At 39.6% G+C, this 17,398-nt stretch overlaps 1 protein-coding gene across 1 annotated transcript; it reads left to right on the forward strand.

Moving 5' to 3' along the window:
• Window positions 1-45: 45 nt before the first annotated feature.
• Window positions 46-16,172, forward strand: LONRF1 (LON peptidase N-terminal domain and ring finger 1). Its single transcript, XM_080591596.1, has 12 exons — window positions 46-748; window positions 5,417-5,535; window positions 7,865-7,987; window positions 8,701-8,847; window positions 9,293-9,530; window positions 9,620-9,710; window positions 10,581-10,695; window positions 11,220-11,341; window positions 12,464-12,622; window positions 12,722-12,884; window positions 13,287-13,439; window positions 14,898-16,172. The coding sequence occupies exons 1-12, from the start codon at window positions 61-63 to the stop codon at window positions 15,054-15,056; spliced, it is 2,277 nt and encodes a 758-aa protein (XP_080447722.1). The 5' UTR covers window positions 46-60; the 3' UTR covers window positions 15,057-16,172.
• The last annotated feature ends 1,226 nt before the right edge of the window (window positions 16,173-17,398 follow it).

Consider the following 17,398-nt stretch of genomic DNA (forward strand, 5'->3'; position numbering starts at 1 on the left):
GGGCGCTTTTAACCCCTCCCTCCCCCTTTTCCACCAATAGGGACGCGCCGGTAGGGTCACATGACGGCGGCGCTTTATGTAAAGGAAGGTGGGGCACGTGAGCGCCCCGCCCCGCCCCACCGGGCGCCGTGCGCAGAGCCCGGCTGGGCGCCGCCACAGTCACACCCCCTCGGCGCAGCCGGGCAGCCCATGGCGACCTCCGCTCCCGCGGGCTCCTCCGGGGCGCTGCCGCCGGAGCCGGGAGGCAGCGGGCGGCCGGCTGGGGAGGACGAGGCGGTGCCGACCCGGCCGAAGGAGGCGGCGGGCGCCTCTTTGGCGTCGCTGTGCTTCGGCCCGCCGGGCGGCCGCCTGCTGGAGTGCCTGCTGCTCAACTACCACCTGCGCCTGGGGCTCGCCCGCGGCCGCGCCGCCGCCGCTCCGGAGGGCTCGGGGGCAGCCGAGGGGCCGCTGCGGTGCTGCGGCTGCCGCCGCTTCCTGGGCGAGCCGGTGACGGTGCCGTGCGGGCACACCTACTGCCGCCGCTGCCTGCGCAGGGAGCTGCGGGCGCGCTGCCGCCGCTGCCGGGCTCGGCTGGCGCCGGGGGGCGGCGGTGCCCCGCCGCGGCCCAGCGTGGTGCTGAGCCAGCTGGCCGAGAAGTGGTTCCCGGCCGAGTGCGAGAGGGCCAGGGCCGGCAGCCGCCTGGAGGAGCTGCTGGCGCAGGGCCGCTTCCGAGAGGCGCTGGGCGCCGCCGGGCAGGCGCTGCGGGCAGGTAAGGCCGGGGCCCACCTCGGCGAACGGAGCCCCCCCGGGCTCGGCGAGGCGTGCCGGGGGCCGGTTGCATAACGGGCGGGCGCGGAGGGGCCGCGTTGTGTAACGGGCTGACATCACGCGGGCGCGGCTCGGCACCACCTGCGGGAGCGGAGATCGGCGGCACCGGCCCCCCCCCCCGCCGCCCGCCCCGGTGCCCGCAGCGGGACGCGGGGTGGTGGTGGTGGTGCCCCGGTCGGCTGCCGGGTGGGGGGACGGGGCGAGAAAGCTTGTGTAAGTCTAATCCTTCCGATCCGGCTCTCGGGTCTAGCTCCTGAATAAGCTGTTTGCGCGCGGTAGGGTGACATCTCCGGGCCGTTCTGCCTTTTGGGAGCCTCCTCTGTTCACTTGGGTGCGCTCAGCTATGATCTTCAGTCTTGTGTTAGCGGCCAGAGTGCTGGCAAAGCGTAGGGTGTGGGGATAGATGTGACCAGAGTCCGATCTGTTTTAAATATCAGAACTGTCAGAGGAGGACTTGTGTTTCCTCTGTGTATTCTGAAGAACAGCACTGACTCGTGCAGGACATAAAGAAATAGAGCTCAGAATACAAACCAAGGACTCCAGTATTAGTCACAAATGCTTACAGCGATCCCTCATTAATGGTTCGAGACCCGTTTTTGAAAAAATAAAAGATAACATTAATAACTAACACTGATTCTCTAGGCTCTAGTTAATCTTTTGTGCATTTAGCAACACCATAGGACTTTGTATAGCTACGATAAAAGAATTTTGATTACTTTTTTATTGTGAAGATACATCTTAAAGTCTGGTTTTCAGAATGGCTCTAAGATCTGAGGATAGTTACGAGCTGTGATGCTTATCCATAACTATTACTTAAATCCAGTGCGTGTGCTAGAAGCTCCATTTAAGCTCTTTTATGTAACTATTTCCTGTCCTTCCAGTCCTGAGAACGAGCGACATTCCAACTATATCCAAAGCATTCTGGTAACGTTAGTAAAGAGCTTCATGAATCAGAGGGCAGAGACACATGAAATGTGAATTTAGAGGGCTGACTCGCAGCTACAGATTGGAGGTGGTTTCAGTCCGGTAGAGAAGTGGTTAATAGCTGCTGGTACAGTTTCTGCTTTCCTCCAGAATGAGAGATTTTGCAAGCACTCAAGAGGTGAAGAAGACACAGCGTAAGAAATGTACTCTTATTCAAAATCGTTATCGCTCTGTTTCAGCTTCCTCACTGCTAGTTCATCTCTTTCTTTTCTTACTAGTGCAGATACAGAATTAAAAATTGTGATAAACATAGACCTAATGCCCTGAATAAAGCATTTGATGCTAAACCTTTACTCAAACAGCATTCCTTTATAACTTTCTCACACTTCTTGAGAAATGTGAAAGAAATTACTGCTGTTTGTCATGGTGTAGAAGTTAATTTTGAAAGACGCGAGGAATGTTAACATTCACATGGACAATACGTACCTCACAGGGGTTGGAATGAAATAGCTTATTTAAAGGAAGTCTGTTGAATTAAAATCCAAGTACAGCATGTCTTTAATCCGGAAACACACGGCTGATAGATGGTTGATAGATGGTTGAGAGCAATCAGACCCCCCCCCCCCCCTTGCTGGAGGGGGCCTGAGGAAGTCTGCTGACCAGTCTTCTGTTCAAAGCAGAATAAACAATGAGCTCAGAGCAGTTTGCTTAAGGTTTTTGTCCAGCTGGGTAATAAAAACCTACAAGGATGAAGATTCTGCTGCTTTTCAGGGCAACCTGTTCAAAGGTTAATTGCCCTCATAGTGATTAATTTTCTACTTATTTAAAGGCAGAACTACGCTTGTTTCAGTTTATAACCACTGTCTCTTGGTTCCCTGAGCACTTCAGGAAGGAGTCTGTGTCTGTGTTCTGGGTAGCTTCTTCTTGGATTCTGGAACGCCGTAAGGTTCTCCTGATGCTCTTGGTGTTTTCTCGTTAAATGAGAGCAGTTATCTCAGCCTCTTCTCTTATGTTCCAACCCCTGATGATCGGAATGACCCTGTATTACTGCCTTCATAAATATTGTGCCATACAGTTTTTCTGCACACTGGTACAGAAGAGATGTGCGGACTACATGGGTGTTTTTTTTATAAAACTTTGTATTTTTAAGCACCAGGTAAAAAGCATGCAGGACCATACCAGGGATGCTTCATTTGTTGGTATGCTCATGCTGACAGTAGCCAGGAGCAGATGCTTTGAAAGTACATTAAAAAAAATAAAAGCATACTAAGTGCTTTTTGTATAAATCTTTGTACAGTTTCCAGTTAATGATATCTGGTACACACGATTCTGCACTGAAAGTATTCAGTATCTTTTTTTATTAAAATCATTTCTCTTTGAATGTGCTAGAAGTGAGTGATTTCAGTATTTATAATGTAACAGGTTGTTAAAATTGAAAATCCAAGCACAAATTACTTCTGCTTTGTTTAGCCTCGGGTCTAAGGAATTGAAACAGTTTTACATCCTCCTGCTAGGTGGCAAACATCAAAATGTGTTCTGAAACATTGCAAAACAGAGTTAGCATAATTACAAAACCCAGGAATTAAATTCATGCTACTAAATTAAATATGTAAATTTAGGTCTTCCTGTCTTGAAAATAGAGACAGTTTGTAATCTGTATTGATCATTCAGGCACTGGGTCAGGCTCCCCAGAGCAGTGGTCAGAGCACCGAGCCTGCCAGAATTCAAGAAGTGTTTGGACAATGCTCTCAGACACATGGTCTGATTTTTGGGTGGTCCTGTGTGGAGCCAGGAGTTGGACTCGATGGTCCTTGAGTCCTCCTTCCTGCTCGGGATATTCAATGATTTTGTGATTCATTGGCAGTTTTGGTGTAGCAGCACAATGCAGTCAGAAGTTGGGGTCCTAATTAAGCTGCTTGGTTTAGCTCTTTGTTTTGTACCAGTTCCATTGAAACCATACTTTCCTCTTTGAAAAACAAACAAACTGACCACCTGCTCTAGACTTGAACACACATCTTTGTCTCCAAACTACCTGTCACCACCAACCCTAGAAAAGAAGCTTGGAGTTCCTCAGGTCATTGTTTTACATTTGAAAGTCTGAAAAAGATGAGCTCCCTCTGATCATGTGCATACAGGTGGCTTATTAGAGGACAAAGACCCACACTTGCTGCTGCCCACAAGGAAAAGAATTTGGATTGATATTGATTCTGCTGGACACCGAAGAGTCAAATACAGCAAAGAACTGTCTGAAGTGATCTGAGCTCCTGCCTTACTGGGCTGTAGTAGTGACAAAACTCAAAGCCCCAGGAAAGCAGATGTTAGAGGTCTTACGCTTGCAGAATTCCACATTTAAGTTAGATAAAGACAGTTTCACAGACTTCTGTTAAATGTCTAAAATAGAAAAGGAGATGTGGGAATATTTGCTTTTGAAGGGAAACTGTCAACTCAAAATGTAACCAAATCAGAAAGAGCTTCAGTTACAGCCATGAAAGCCCTTGTCAGTTTTGATTTCCCTAACCTTTTATTTTCTGTTAAGGTCTTCTACCTGTAGTATTGCCTAAACACAAAGCAGTTGGTACTTTGAGAGGTCTGGCTTTCTGCTGAAGCAGATTTGAATGTAAAACAAGCTAATGCTGGAAATTATGCAAATGTAAACAAGGCATTTAGAATAGACCGAGGTAGAATATTGAATTGAAATGATTCCTCCACATCCCTCCAAGGAGATCTTGTTGAAGCAAGCTTAGAGAACTTAATTTGAGAGTTGTTTACAATAGACCAATGTTTAACTTGTTTATTTCTTTCAGTGAAAAGCACAGGTGTATTTAAAAAAGTCAACAACAAAGTGATGTACTGGCACTTTTCCAAGTAATGACTGCAATTAGTTGCATTATGAAAATCACAGGTTAAATGGCACTGAGATGGGTGTGCTTCTGATTCAGAGGTTGCTCTACTGGGAGTCCAAAGTGCTGTATTTTGGAGACAAGAACTTGTTTTTACTGTATGCGCTAATGTTTTCCCTTTGTAGAGGTTTTTCTAGTACAGCTTCTTACAACAGGGCTGCCAGCTGGTGCTACTGGCTTTCTGGTAGCAGCCATCTCTGCATTCCACGAGGGGATAAAGAGTACTTCTGGTACTAGATGGTACCATCGTGGATGTGCTAGGACTCTCTCTAGCTGTAGCTGGTAGTGGGTGGATGCTACAAAAACAAAGGACAGGCTAAATAAACACTTGAACATTTGAAAGCAAACTTCATATTACTTAGACTTTTTAATCCTTGGAATTTACTGCACTTGTAAAAATCTCAGATTTGGTGTTTTTGAATGGGTGTACTGTGAAACTAAAATCTACGTAGTCCTCTACTTCTGTTGTCACAGCAGTACTGAGCAATATTTTGTTTTCAGTATCAGTGGTAGGTCTCTTTAAAACATATTTTCTTGTTGCTGCGTGATGCATTAGAGGGTTCAAAAGTTAATCTTTATCTTGAAAGGTGTAAGCTTGGAATTATTGCTGCTTTTATCTTTTTTAATCGAATACTGGGAGGAAGGTGGGAGGAAATCTACTCCAGGTATTTTAAGATTTACAGAAGTGTATTATTTTCAAGTAGTGTGGTTTAGACATACCGCTATAAGAACATCTAATTAAAAAAATACAAATTAATAAAAATGCTACTTAATTTTGTTTTCAGATTCCAGTAACCTGATGCTAAGAATTTATAGAGCTGAGTCATATGCTGGCCTCAAAGAGTATAAAACAGCCATAGAAGATCTAAATTTTGTTATTTCTAAAATGCCAAGTTGGCCAGAGGTATGTTGATATAAACTTATTTTTCAAAATCTGTTTATCTATAAAATCAATGTGTTCTGCATTATACTTGCATCAAATTAAGAACTGAGATCAGATGCCTTAAACACTTGATTTCCTTGTCTTACCTCATTGGACATGCAAAGTGCTAAAAGGTATCTTTAAGAAGTTATTTATATGAGACTGGCTATGGGTGAGCACTGCAGGTTAGAGTAGGCTGAAGAATCCAATTAGAACAGTTAATTTAGCCTTCATCAAAATCTTTGGGTATTTTTATTTCCTCTCACAACATGAGATAGTGATTCTGGATGCAGGGTTAAACGGAGCGGAACTGACTTCTTGGCATGTATTGTGAAGAACTTCTGTGCTGTTTACAGTTACTTGTTAGAACAACACTTCTGTGTGTTCTCTTAAGAAAATTTTTAAAATTTTTTACAAACTTTAGCTGAATATCATGTGACTGCGTGGCTGGCTGAAATTGTGCTGTCAGATTTAATTGCTTAAAACCAGAACTAATGCCTATACATTTGGTTCACTGATGTAATTGGCATTTGAAATTTCTTATACTATGTGAAGGCTAGTCCTCTTAAAGCTCCCCCGAAGTGTTTATACTTTGACCATTGTCCAAATTGAGAGCATTTTAAGCGTTATCTGTTACTTGAACATCATGTGAGTGAGCTGAGTGAGCATTGTTGCCAGTCAGGACTAGGATCTTTGGCTCTGTTAAGTAGACTTTTTTTTTGAGTTTCATTGGTAAAACATTTTGCTGTGTGAATAGGGCAGCACAGCTTTCTTTCCCAAATGCTGCCAAAGAATCAAAAAAAAAAAGTGTGAGCAATAAATCCTTTTGCAATAGTATTTGTAATAGTAAAAAAAATAAATAAGCATTTGAGGCCATTTTTTACTGGCTCCAGTACTTGGAATTGGAATAGTTTGTGGTGATGTAACCTTTAATGGCTGTCTTTTTTTTTTTTTTTTAGAAGAATAATTTGCTCTTTTAGCTGGGAAAGTTTTTTTGGAAAAGCTCAGAGAAACTCAGTGGAAACTGAGCTTTGCAAACACTGCAGGCAGCTGAGGGGTCACTGGCTTTCAGAACTGTTACAGCTTATTGCAGTAACATTACTGCAACACCATCTGAACTTTGAGCACAGCAGGGCAGCAAGATCTTCCTGCACCTGGGAGGACAGATAACTGCTTCTGTCTTGATCTCTCCTATGTTCAGCAATGGTGTGGCTGCTGCAAATTCAGAGAGCACTTTTGTCTTTGTTTCTCAATGTTGCTGGTAGTTCTCTTTATATATGTTTGGAAAGAAACTTTGCTTAACTGAGCTTGTTTTGATAGCTGTTCCAACAACTCTCATCTCTGTAGGATGATGAATTTATCTGTAAGAGGAGGATTAGCATACTTTCTGTCTTCAGGATCTATTTTAATGAATCTGACCAAATCTATCAAAAAAGATGCACACCCCATCTGACAGCCTTGTTTAACAGACTACTCCTTAATACTGGCAATCAATACACAGAAAATGTATTCAGTGTTTTTTGTGGTGGTGGTGTATTTTTCCAGTTCAATCTTCTGGTCCATTATTTAAAATCTAGCGTATAAACTAGATTTTGCTGTTTTACTGAACTTGTGTTTATATTACTGCAAACACAGCTTCTTTAAATTGAGATGTGTTGTATAAGGGACCTCTAAGTTCCAACACCATATTGTTATAGATTCATCAAAATTCTGTAGTCTTTCTTTTTTTCCTCCTCCCACCCCAGTTAAAAAAAAAAATATTTTTCCTGGCTGCTATCTAGTGTTCAAGAATAAATTAAAGTTGGAGGAAACAATTCCAAAAGTGCATTGTTTTCAATCAAGAATATATTAAAATGCGTGTAAGGGATGCATGGTTGTGTGGATTGTTTTGTTTGTAGTTTTTTCCCACGGGCTAGAACCATAAGACTTTTAATGAAACTGAGGGCGAAAAGGGTGTCCTCTGAAAACTGCTTTACCATGATACGTGTGCCCCTCTTCACCCTCACAGAAGGGTGAAATTAAGGCATTGTGTAATTTCAGTACTGGTCTGGATTTTAACCTTTCGTGTAAGCCAAAAGAAAATAACTGGAAGGAGACTAACACCAACTTACCTCATGGTTATTTTCAGCATAGGGAATTAGGTTAAACAAGGTGTATAGATCATACATGCTGTGCACAGCTCAAGTTTGCTGAAGAGGTGCATTCTTTTATCATGGAGGGCTCTAACTCTAAGTTGGTTGTAATGTCTGTAAGATGAATACTACGGTTCTACATACTCACTAGAGGTGTTTTCATGTTATCTGTTTCTCAGGTCTACTTCCGGAAAGGAAAAGTGCTGCATGACTCTGGCTTTGTAGGTGATGCCTTACAACTGTTTCTACAGTGCTTAGCCCTTGATGAGGATTTTCTTCCAGCCAAGCTCGAAGTAGAAAGGGTAACTTGATCTATCAAATTGGATTACTACCTCTGTCTTGATTACTTCATAAAGTTCCCATTATGTTAGACATTGACCACCTAAAAATCTTTAACGCATACAGAGATGGTTCAAGTGACAGACACTTTGATTGCTTCCTGTCAAGACGTATCATGCTGTCTCAGAGAGTGCTAATCTACAGGTTTTAAAAAGAACATGTCTCAAAGTATTTATGCTTCTGAAGTAGATGCTAAATGAAAACCTAGATGACTGGAAAGCAAACAGCAACATGAATATTGTAAATTGAACTCTTTCACATCCCTATCACAACAGTTTTTCTTCAATAATAAAAAAAACACATTGAAAAAGCTATGTGATGCTGAATTGATAACGGCTAACTCTGAAGAAGTCACTTCTAGTGGAAAAAATTCTAGGTAAATTTTCAATAATAAAAAATTATCTTCATCATACAGCTTTTTCAGTGTAATGTCTAACTGTTTGAAGAGATCACTTCTAGCAGAAATGATTTCTAGATAAATTCTGCTCAGTTATACAGATTTGTAGGTTTCTGCTTATTCTCAATTGTTCTTTCTCAATTATTGCTTAAATAAAGCCCTATTTGTGGGGATAACTTCATATAGATTGAATTCTTGGTTTTGGTATTTAGGCTTATAATAAAACTATACCCAGATTCTTTTTACAGTGTTATGAACACTCGGCTGTTTGTTTTCTAGACACTGTGTGATGTGCTGTCACCTGAGAAGTTAGGGGAGAGTCTGAAGGAGTCTGCTTGGAATTCACCACATATTCGAAATAAACCTTTTATACTTGGTTCTGAGGTGGCTGAGTCTCACTGCAATTTGCAACTTTGTCCTGAGCAGGTAACAAAAACTGTGGGATAGTTTTTCTTCTTTGGCTAATACACAAACATCTGACATTCTCATATCCTATTTGGCATACTTATCCTCCAGTCTAAATGCTGCCTTTCTGTAACTGGCTAAATTTGAAGAATTGTGATTTGGGACTAATGTGTTTTCATTTTGAATGTTAGACATCTCATTACGGTGAACTACCAATTAGAAAGTACTGAGAATTGATATTAGTAACTTAAATAATAAAATAAATTTAAAAACATAAAAAATACAATTGTTCTCTTTGAAGCAAATCAAGACTAAGTTGTTCATGCTAAGCAAATTTGTGTACTCTCTTGGCTTACCAAATTCCTCTAGCTAACTGATGAACTAACTGTGGGAACCTTTGCATGTTCACATCTTGTGTACCTGGATTTGTGTTTTGCTTTAAGTACAGTTCATTTGTCTTTTGTAGAGTTTAGGAGGGTCAGAAGTACTGGAGCCTGTCAGTGGAAGCCTAAATCGGGCACAATCTGCCCATGCTCTTAACTCACCAAAAGACCTCACCAAGGAAGATGTCTTAAAGAGAGTATCTTCTGAACCCCTTCTCTCTGGCCAAGAAAAAGGTGCTTTGTTGAAAAGGAAGCTTTCCTTTTCAGAACAGGATACGGTTGTATGTGAAGATGGAAGAAACAAGCACAAAAAGCAAGGAGGTAAACAATCATTTAGTTTTAAACTTTTTAAGTATTTGCTCTCCTGTGCCTTTCTTTGAAAGGAGTATTTTTGTCTTGCTGTTCCTTAGAAAGTACAAAAAGGGATACGACACTGGCTTATGGAACAATTCCAGGGAATTTGATTGATGTATCGGATTTTGAGTGTTCTCTATGTATGAGGTAAGATTTATCTCTCTGGTTCATTATTTCTATTATAGGTGTTTGGCCACGTAACTTTTGCACATGTGTAAAACTGAGGTATTTATAGGTTGTAATGAGTTCTAATGCTAGTTAAAAGTAATTTTCAGCCTTCCTATATCCCAGCAGTTAAATACTTATTTTAATCTGTTACTTGCTGTAGCATTGTATAGTACATCATCAATTTATCAGATTGTCTTTTAAATTAGATTTGGTGGTGTTAACTGGTAACTCAAACAGGAGAGGATCTTTTGTAGCTAAATATTAGGGTGTTGTTTTTTTGTTGTTTTTTTTTAAACAATAAAGCTAGTTTGTTTTGCTGTGGGAAAACTAAGGCTTAGGAATATTGCCTGTGTGTCTCAGATTTGTCTAGGAAATGACTGTAGAATGTAGATGTAGTTGTAGTTGATGTATTTGAGAGTTCTTATTGAGTTGTCCTGGTTTTCAGAATAAGAATCTTAAAGCATGTTGTATGTAGTAAATTGTCCATGGCTATGTTAATAGAATGGAAATAGAATAGAAACTGCTTTTAAAGCAACTTAGCTCTTTAAAGTATCACTTAATTTGTGTATTCTGAACCTCAGTAGTAAGATCAAAATCTTTGTATTAGAATAAATGTTTAAATATTTAGAGCTGAAATCTGCTCAGATTGATCAGAATGTACAAAGACACTGGGGGTGTGGTGGTAGAGGTAAACAAACTGCATTATAGGGGAAAAAAATGTAAGGAGCCGTAGGATTAATTTTCTCTGCTTTAGTATTAGTTTTAAAAATTAGAAGTTGATCACTGACTCTTTTTTGTAGCAAGACAAAAACTTGGCATGGTATCTAACTTTTAATAACTTTTTTTCAGGCTGTTCTTTGAGCCAGTGACAACCCCTTGTGGGCACACTTTTTGCAAAGGTTGCTTGCAACGGTGCTTGGACCATGCTCCTCAGTGTCCGCTCTGTAAGGAGAGTTTGAAAGAGGTACTGTTTCTCAGTAGAGCTCCTGTAGACAAACACTTGATCATTTTAAAGGCTGCTTAAATACAACAACTTGGATTCATTTGGGTTATGACTTGCTGCTGCAAAGAAAAAAACTTCATGCAAACATAATACAAGTTGACTAGGTTTGTCTCAGGACCTAAAAGGTTTTATGTTTCTATGATCACCTACTTTATTGGTATAATTACATCCTGAGTGTTTGTAAACTTGGGTAACTATTCAGTAAGGCTTGCCTGTGATTTCTGTACACTTTCCTTATTTATATGGCAGTATAATCTAGACAGTCAATTCTGTATGTGTTAAGTATAGAAGTATAAACAGAATCAGATACTAAAGTTGTGAGAACTAAAAGAGAATTTTCAAATAGAGTAATTTTAGATGCTAAGAAATAAGAACTTGAGCTCTAAGATGTCATTTGTGACACATCTCTTGTATCTTGGTGTTAAATAAAAGCTGAATTTTCTCAAGTCTTCTCCTAATACATATGATTATTTCTTTCCTTACAGTACCTGGCAAGCAGAAAATACTGCATCACAGAACTGCTTGAGGAATTAATAATGAAATATTTGTCTGATGAATTATATGAGAGAAAAAGAATTCATGCTGAAGAAACTGCTGAACACTCAAAGTAAGCTTTCTGTCTCCTATCTAGAAAACTTGAGAGATTAGTATTGAAATCCATTTTAGAAACATCTTATTTGTGGATATTAATAATGGCACGTTATGGATATATGAAGGAATATAAAGACATCTTAAGTATTTCAGCAAATAAGCATTGTTTTAATACTGTGGAAATAAATTCATGCTTTGAGAGTAGCAATGTATAAATTCACTCTTACTACTAACTTGAGGCTCTTAAGCCCTCTACAAAACATTTGCCTGTTTCTGAGTGCACTTTTGTGGAACTTCAGTTTTAGCTTTGCTGCTGTTAATGGAACTGTCCTCTTGAGTTGCCTCCAGAGTCTCAGATACTTGAATTTCTTTCAAAGCAGTTCACGATAGAGATTAATAGTATAAAGAAAGGTATGATGAAAATAAGTCTTTTTTATCTTGCTGTTTATCTGTAGTAGAGTTCTTTAGATATATAAAGAATCATGTATTGTAGATATGTGTGTTGGAAAACCAAAACTGGTTTATACAAATTACAGAATTACATTTTTATAGTCTGAAAGGTAGTGAAATTGAAAACCTGCTAATGTTACCTTATTTGTATCAACTGTGTATACTTCACAAAACAGCTTGAAGAAAATGGATTTTTTTCAGCCAGGCCTTGCTGAGACATTGCAAGGGTAAAAATCATATGCCAGGTTGTATCATCGAACATGGTCTAAATGGTGACCTAGTTACTATGTAGATACTGCCGCATCTTTTTAGCGTAAGGAAAACAGTGCATCTAAGGGCATAATGGCTTTCTGTCATAGTTTATAGGGCTCAAACTAAACCAAAAAGGGAAACAAAAAAAAACCAACCCCACCCTGTCCTCAAAGAGAAGCCCTATATTCACTGACTTAAATAACTTAGCTCACTAACTAGACTACTGTGAGGCTTACTGTCCATTATGTATTCAAATCATTGTGTAGATGTTCAGTCACTGTTCTTACTGTTTATGAAAATTGTTATGTGGTTATTATTAAAGTTTGTAATAAGTGCTTTATGACCTCAAATACATACTGCAAAAAAAAAGTATTGTAATGGAACAGTTCATTGATTAGATTTTAAGCCACATATTTCTTTTGTTATTCTTTTGAAGCTTGACCAAGAATGTTCCAATGTTTGTTTGCACTATGGCATATCCTACTGTGCCTTGCCCTCTACATGTGTTTGAGCCAAGATATCGACTAATGATTCGCAGAAGTATGGAAACTGGGACTAAACAGTTTGGGATGTGTATAAGTGATTCTCAAAATGGGTAGGTCTGCGTTCTGATACCAAGCTTCTTCTGTCTTTTTCTAATCAAGTGTCCTCGTAAAAGTGTGTAGTTAACTTACTGACAAGGTCTGTTTTCTAGTTTTGCAGATTATGGATGCATGCTGCAAATTAGGAATGTTCACTTTCTACCTGATGGACGGTCTGTTGTCGATACTGTTGGTGGAAAGAGATTTCGAGTTTTACGGAGAGGGATGAAAGATGGTTATTGTACTGCAGACATTGAGTATTTGGAAGATGTTAAGGTATCCAGAACGCTGTCCAAATATTTCTACTATTAGCTAGTATCTTAATTTTACTTCATTTGTTTTGAGGGCTCTGTCAATTTTTTAGGTCCATAGATTGCCTGGAGGATACAGTGCCAGCATGTAGAAGAAATGGAAGCCAGCTTAGTCCTTCATTATTATGAAATAACAAATACTGTGCTTTCTATTAGAACAACAGTTCATGAAGCTGTAACTCTTTTTAAATATCACAGGACTTTTTTTTTTTTTTTTACTATTCAGCCATTAGGAATCAAGGCTTAGGAGAATGCAAGAAATGTAACTAATGACTTAAATAGAGTTGAAATCAAATAAGTTTGTTTATGCTAGTTTAAGAACTGTAGTGATTCTTTATATGTAATAATGTTAATGTTCCTCCACTAGGTTGTTGATGAAAAGGAACTAAAGAAACTGAGGGAACTTCATAATTTTGTTTACAATCAGGCCTGTAATTGGTTCCAAAACTTAAGAAACAAATTCCGCACTCAAATTCTTCAGCACTTTGGGCCAATGCCTGACCGGGAGGAAAATATACAGGTGAGACATTTAATATCAATTAAGTCTTTACTATAGCAGGGGGTAGGGGAACAACATTAAAATTATCAACTGCTAAATATGAAAAGGAAAAGACTTTTTTTTCTCAATTTGAAAGGAAGTTGGGCTACGTCTTGTTTCTCTTACGAAGAGCAACAGAAGACAATTCTGTCACTAATAAACCGTTTTTTTCAAGAAAGGATGATATGCTGCTCTGTAGATAAAACTACTAACCTGAGAACACTAAGTTCCAGTAACACTTTAAACTGTTGGTTTGTATAAAGCAGTTAGAATTCAAATGAAAAAAAATGGTAAATCTTTCAGTATTTCCTTTCCTGTGATGTGTGTAGGCAGTAATCTGTGATAAAAAGGTAATCATAAATAACACTTTCTTCCTTTCTGAACTAGTGCTGTACACTGCTGCTGCTCTGATGACTTGACAAATGCTTACTTTAAGTCTAAGAAACTAGCTGCAGCCATCTGGTTGGTTATTGTAAGCAATTGGTGAAGGGCAGAGAGATCCGGAAAGAGTGGAGGCTGGAGAAAGCCATCACCTATCTGCTACGTATCTTTGAGACCATACTGACTGATCTGGGAGGACTGTAGATGCTTCGGAGGCCAGTGTATTAATTCAAAAGTTACTTTAGAACACCTTTTTTTCAGAAAAAGGTTTAAAACAATGTGTAAGAAAGAAGACTAAGTGCACTAGGATAACTATCTGGACAGCAAGGCTGAGGGTACGTACTTGAGACTTAAGTGTCAACTGTGTGATAGAGAAGAAAGGGAGGAATGTCGTATGTCATTCTGGAGTGTACCACTACAAAGACTGTTTTTGCAAGTCTATTGAGATAAATCTGCTATGCAGTGTGACATGGCCTCTATTGAGAGGAGTGTTGTGTCCTGGGCATGACAGCTCAGGTTTGATGTAGGAAATTGAATGAAGTACAGGGAAAAGTTACAAAATATGTTTTATAAACTTAGAAGAAACAGATGAAGTTGTCCTGCTCTGTTTAGGAGGTAATGAGATGAGAGTGGAATGGGGCAGTGATAGAAGAGTCCTTTAAATACAGTAAAGATGAGTACAATGAATGTGCTAGGCATCAAGAATACTCAATCTTCAAGAATAGCACGGCAAGTAATGGATTTAGTTTGCGTTACAGAGGTTTGTTATTATGTGACTGTCCTATATTTAGCCATCTTTTCCTGAGGAATCTCTGAGCTTCCTTTGTCTTAAAAATAACCCATTGCTTTATGAACCTTAGCTTAAGTGTACTTTGTTTGACTTCCAAGTTGAGGATAGATCAGAAGAGATCCATTCAGAACCCTCCTGATCTTACGCATTTGTAATTCTCTAGTTGGTATCGAACTTTAAACAAGACTGACAACTTTCTTTTATGTCTCCTTGTCATATTAGTCATCTATACTACATTGTTCCTCAGTAACTAATTTTTTTTTTTATAGGCAATGCCCAATGGCCCTGCTTGGTGTTGGTGGCTTCTAGCTGTTCTCCCAGTAGACCCCAGATATCAGCTGTCAGTTCTCTCTATGATGTCTTTGAAAGACCGTCTGATAAAAATCCAGCATATACTCACCTATTTTTCTAGAGACCAGTCCAAGTGACTAACCGCCTGGGTCTTCCTGAAAAGATACTCCATTCTGGTTGTAGTTGCAGCTGGAATTTTTGCTGCCTTTGCACATCTAGCACTGGTTTGAGAAGTGTAACGGAACTGCTTTTTCTCTCTCCTTCCTGCCCTCCCAGCTTCCTGAACCCATGTGGTTCTTTGAATGCACACTTTCTTCAACTATGAGAGAAGACCACTCATGATTGCACAAAGTCAATCCAGCTAGATATGTTTTTCACATTATCTATGTTACAATTTGCACTATGTAGAGGAGAACATTTTTGAGACTTGATAATTTTAGCCACTGACTTTTTAAAGCTGTGGTAAGTGCAGGACTTAAGGCTGACAGTCCAAGTTTACAACATTGAAGAGGTATTAAAGGTTTTGCAAATAAGTTTGCCTCATACAACTGTTCTTTTGCTGTTTGCACAAATATTTGAAATATAGTATTGAATGTCACTGTTGGATATTACTACTCTTGATGATTTATCTTGACTATGAACATGGCACAGACTTTTAAGTTATCTTGTAAATGTAAGCATCACAAAACAAGTGACATTATGAACTGTATGCTGAACTGAGAGCCAATTTTAAGGAACAAATGCAAAAAAAAAAGGTACTTCTGTCTAAAAATACTTAAACTGTGAATATGGTTTACATACCTAGGCCTGTACATGTTAAAGAAGAACTGAAAATTAAATGCTAGTACCAGTTACATTTCTACTGGGCTTTTCAGGCTGGCTGTTCTTCCAGAGCACACAGTTTATAGAGCTTACAAGAAGAAATCTTAGAGTGTGCGCGTGTGTGTATTGGGGATTGTGCATCCAGGATTTAAAAGCTTAAAGTTTTATTTGAACTTTTTTAGTTGGTGCAAATGTGAGTTCTATGCCTTATATCAACAGTAGAGCACACTGCAGTGGCAAGGTAAGCATCATGCTGCCAATAGGTACTTTTTGTAATTAAAGGTTTGCATATTTGTGAATATGTCTGATACTGGCTTTCTTGTATGTAAATGATTTGTAAAATATTTCTTAAATCTTGCTTTTGCTAATATATTTAATTTTCAATAAAAGCTAAAAGTTTGTAATATTTTAACTTTATCAGAAACTAAAAATCACTTTAATTTTCCATGTGCTTCTATTCTGGGAAGCTTCTATCGGGGCAGTTGTTTAACCTCGATCAAGGTTGTAGGCACTTTGTGATGTTAAGTGGTACGTACGTAATCTCTTTCTGCTTGTAGTACCTCTTGCAGACTGATTATCAGTCAGAAAAGTTTGTTGCTGGTGTCCTGCTTTTGTAGCTACTGTACTTAATTAAGGTGGCTTGAAATAGGAATTCTTCATTTCACGAAATTTGAAAGCTAAAATTACAGTGAAACAGATGGGTATTTCACAAGCTTGCTAGTCAGGTCCTCTGACTCTGTCTCTTCTGACACATAAGGCTTGAGATATTACAGGCAAACCAGAATCTGCTGGATCAGTTTTAATGTGGGCTTCTATCCAGGATAAATTTTGTCTTTATTGTGTGAGTAAAGTTCTGGGTTGGTATTTGGGAATACTACTTCATTTGTGTAATAGAAGAAAGAGGATCCTCCCTTTCTCTGCTGCAGTATGTTAACAACCTTAAAAGCTTAATCTTTGTATTACTGTGATCTTAGGAATGCAGATGACAGGATTTTTTTTTTTTTTACAGGAAAATGACCAATCTAGTGGAAGATTTTTTTCCCTTGCAGGGACCTTTAATTTTGAAATGAGTATTCCGTAGTATGCTGGAAGATGTGGCTTCTAGCTGTTCTATATTCCCATGAATTTTTAACAAAATAAAAAATGCGATGAGAACAGATGAGGAAGTGTCAGATGGCTGGCACTGTCCTGTGCTCGTGTAAGCTCTACCTCTGGAATTGGGGAAAAAATGTAAGAACTTCAAAGAACAGCAACAAAAAAGCAAAATTACTGTGATAAATACATGCTGCATTAAGAGTAAGTACTACTGACTAATAGCTATTCCACAAACCTGATGATAGAAGGTGCCATTGGGAACGATATAAAATTGAGAATGAGGAGGAAAAATTTTTAAGAGGCCTCATAAGTTGGGATTTTCTCAGGTGTTAGGTTGTGGATCAGACTTTGTCACTTCATGCAGTTGGGATGGGACGAGATACTGGAGAGCAGCCCCGCAGAGAGGGATTTGGGGGTTGTAGTTGACAGCAAGTTGAATCTGAGCCAGCAGTGTGCCCTGGCAGCCAGGAGGGGCAACCGTATCCTGGGGTGCATCAAGCAGAGCATTGCTAGTCGGTCGAGGGAAGTGACTGGAGAAGAGGAGGCTCAGGGGTGACCTTAT

The sequence above is a fragment of the Anser brachyrhynchus genome, assembly GCF_964034855.1.
Source record: "Anser brachyrhynchus genome assembly, chromosome: 4".
Classification (NCBI taxonomy): Eukaryota; Metazoa; Chordata; class Aves; order Anseriformes; family Anatidae; genus Anser; species Anser brachyrhynchus.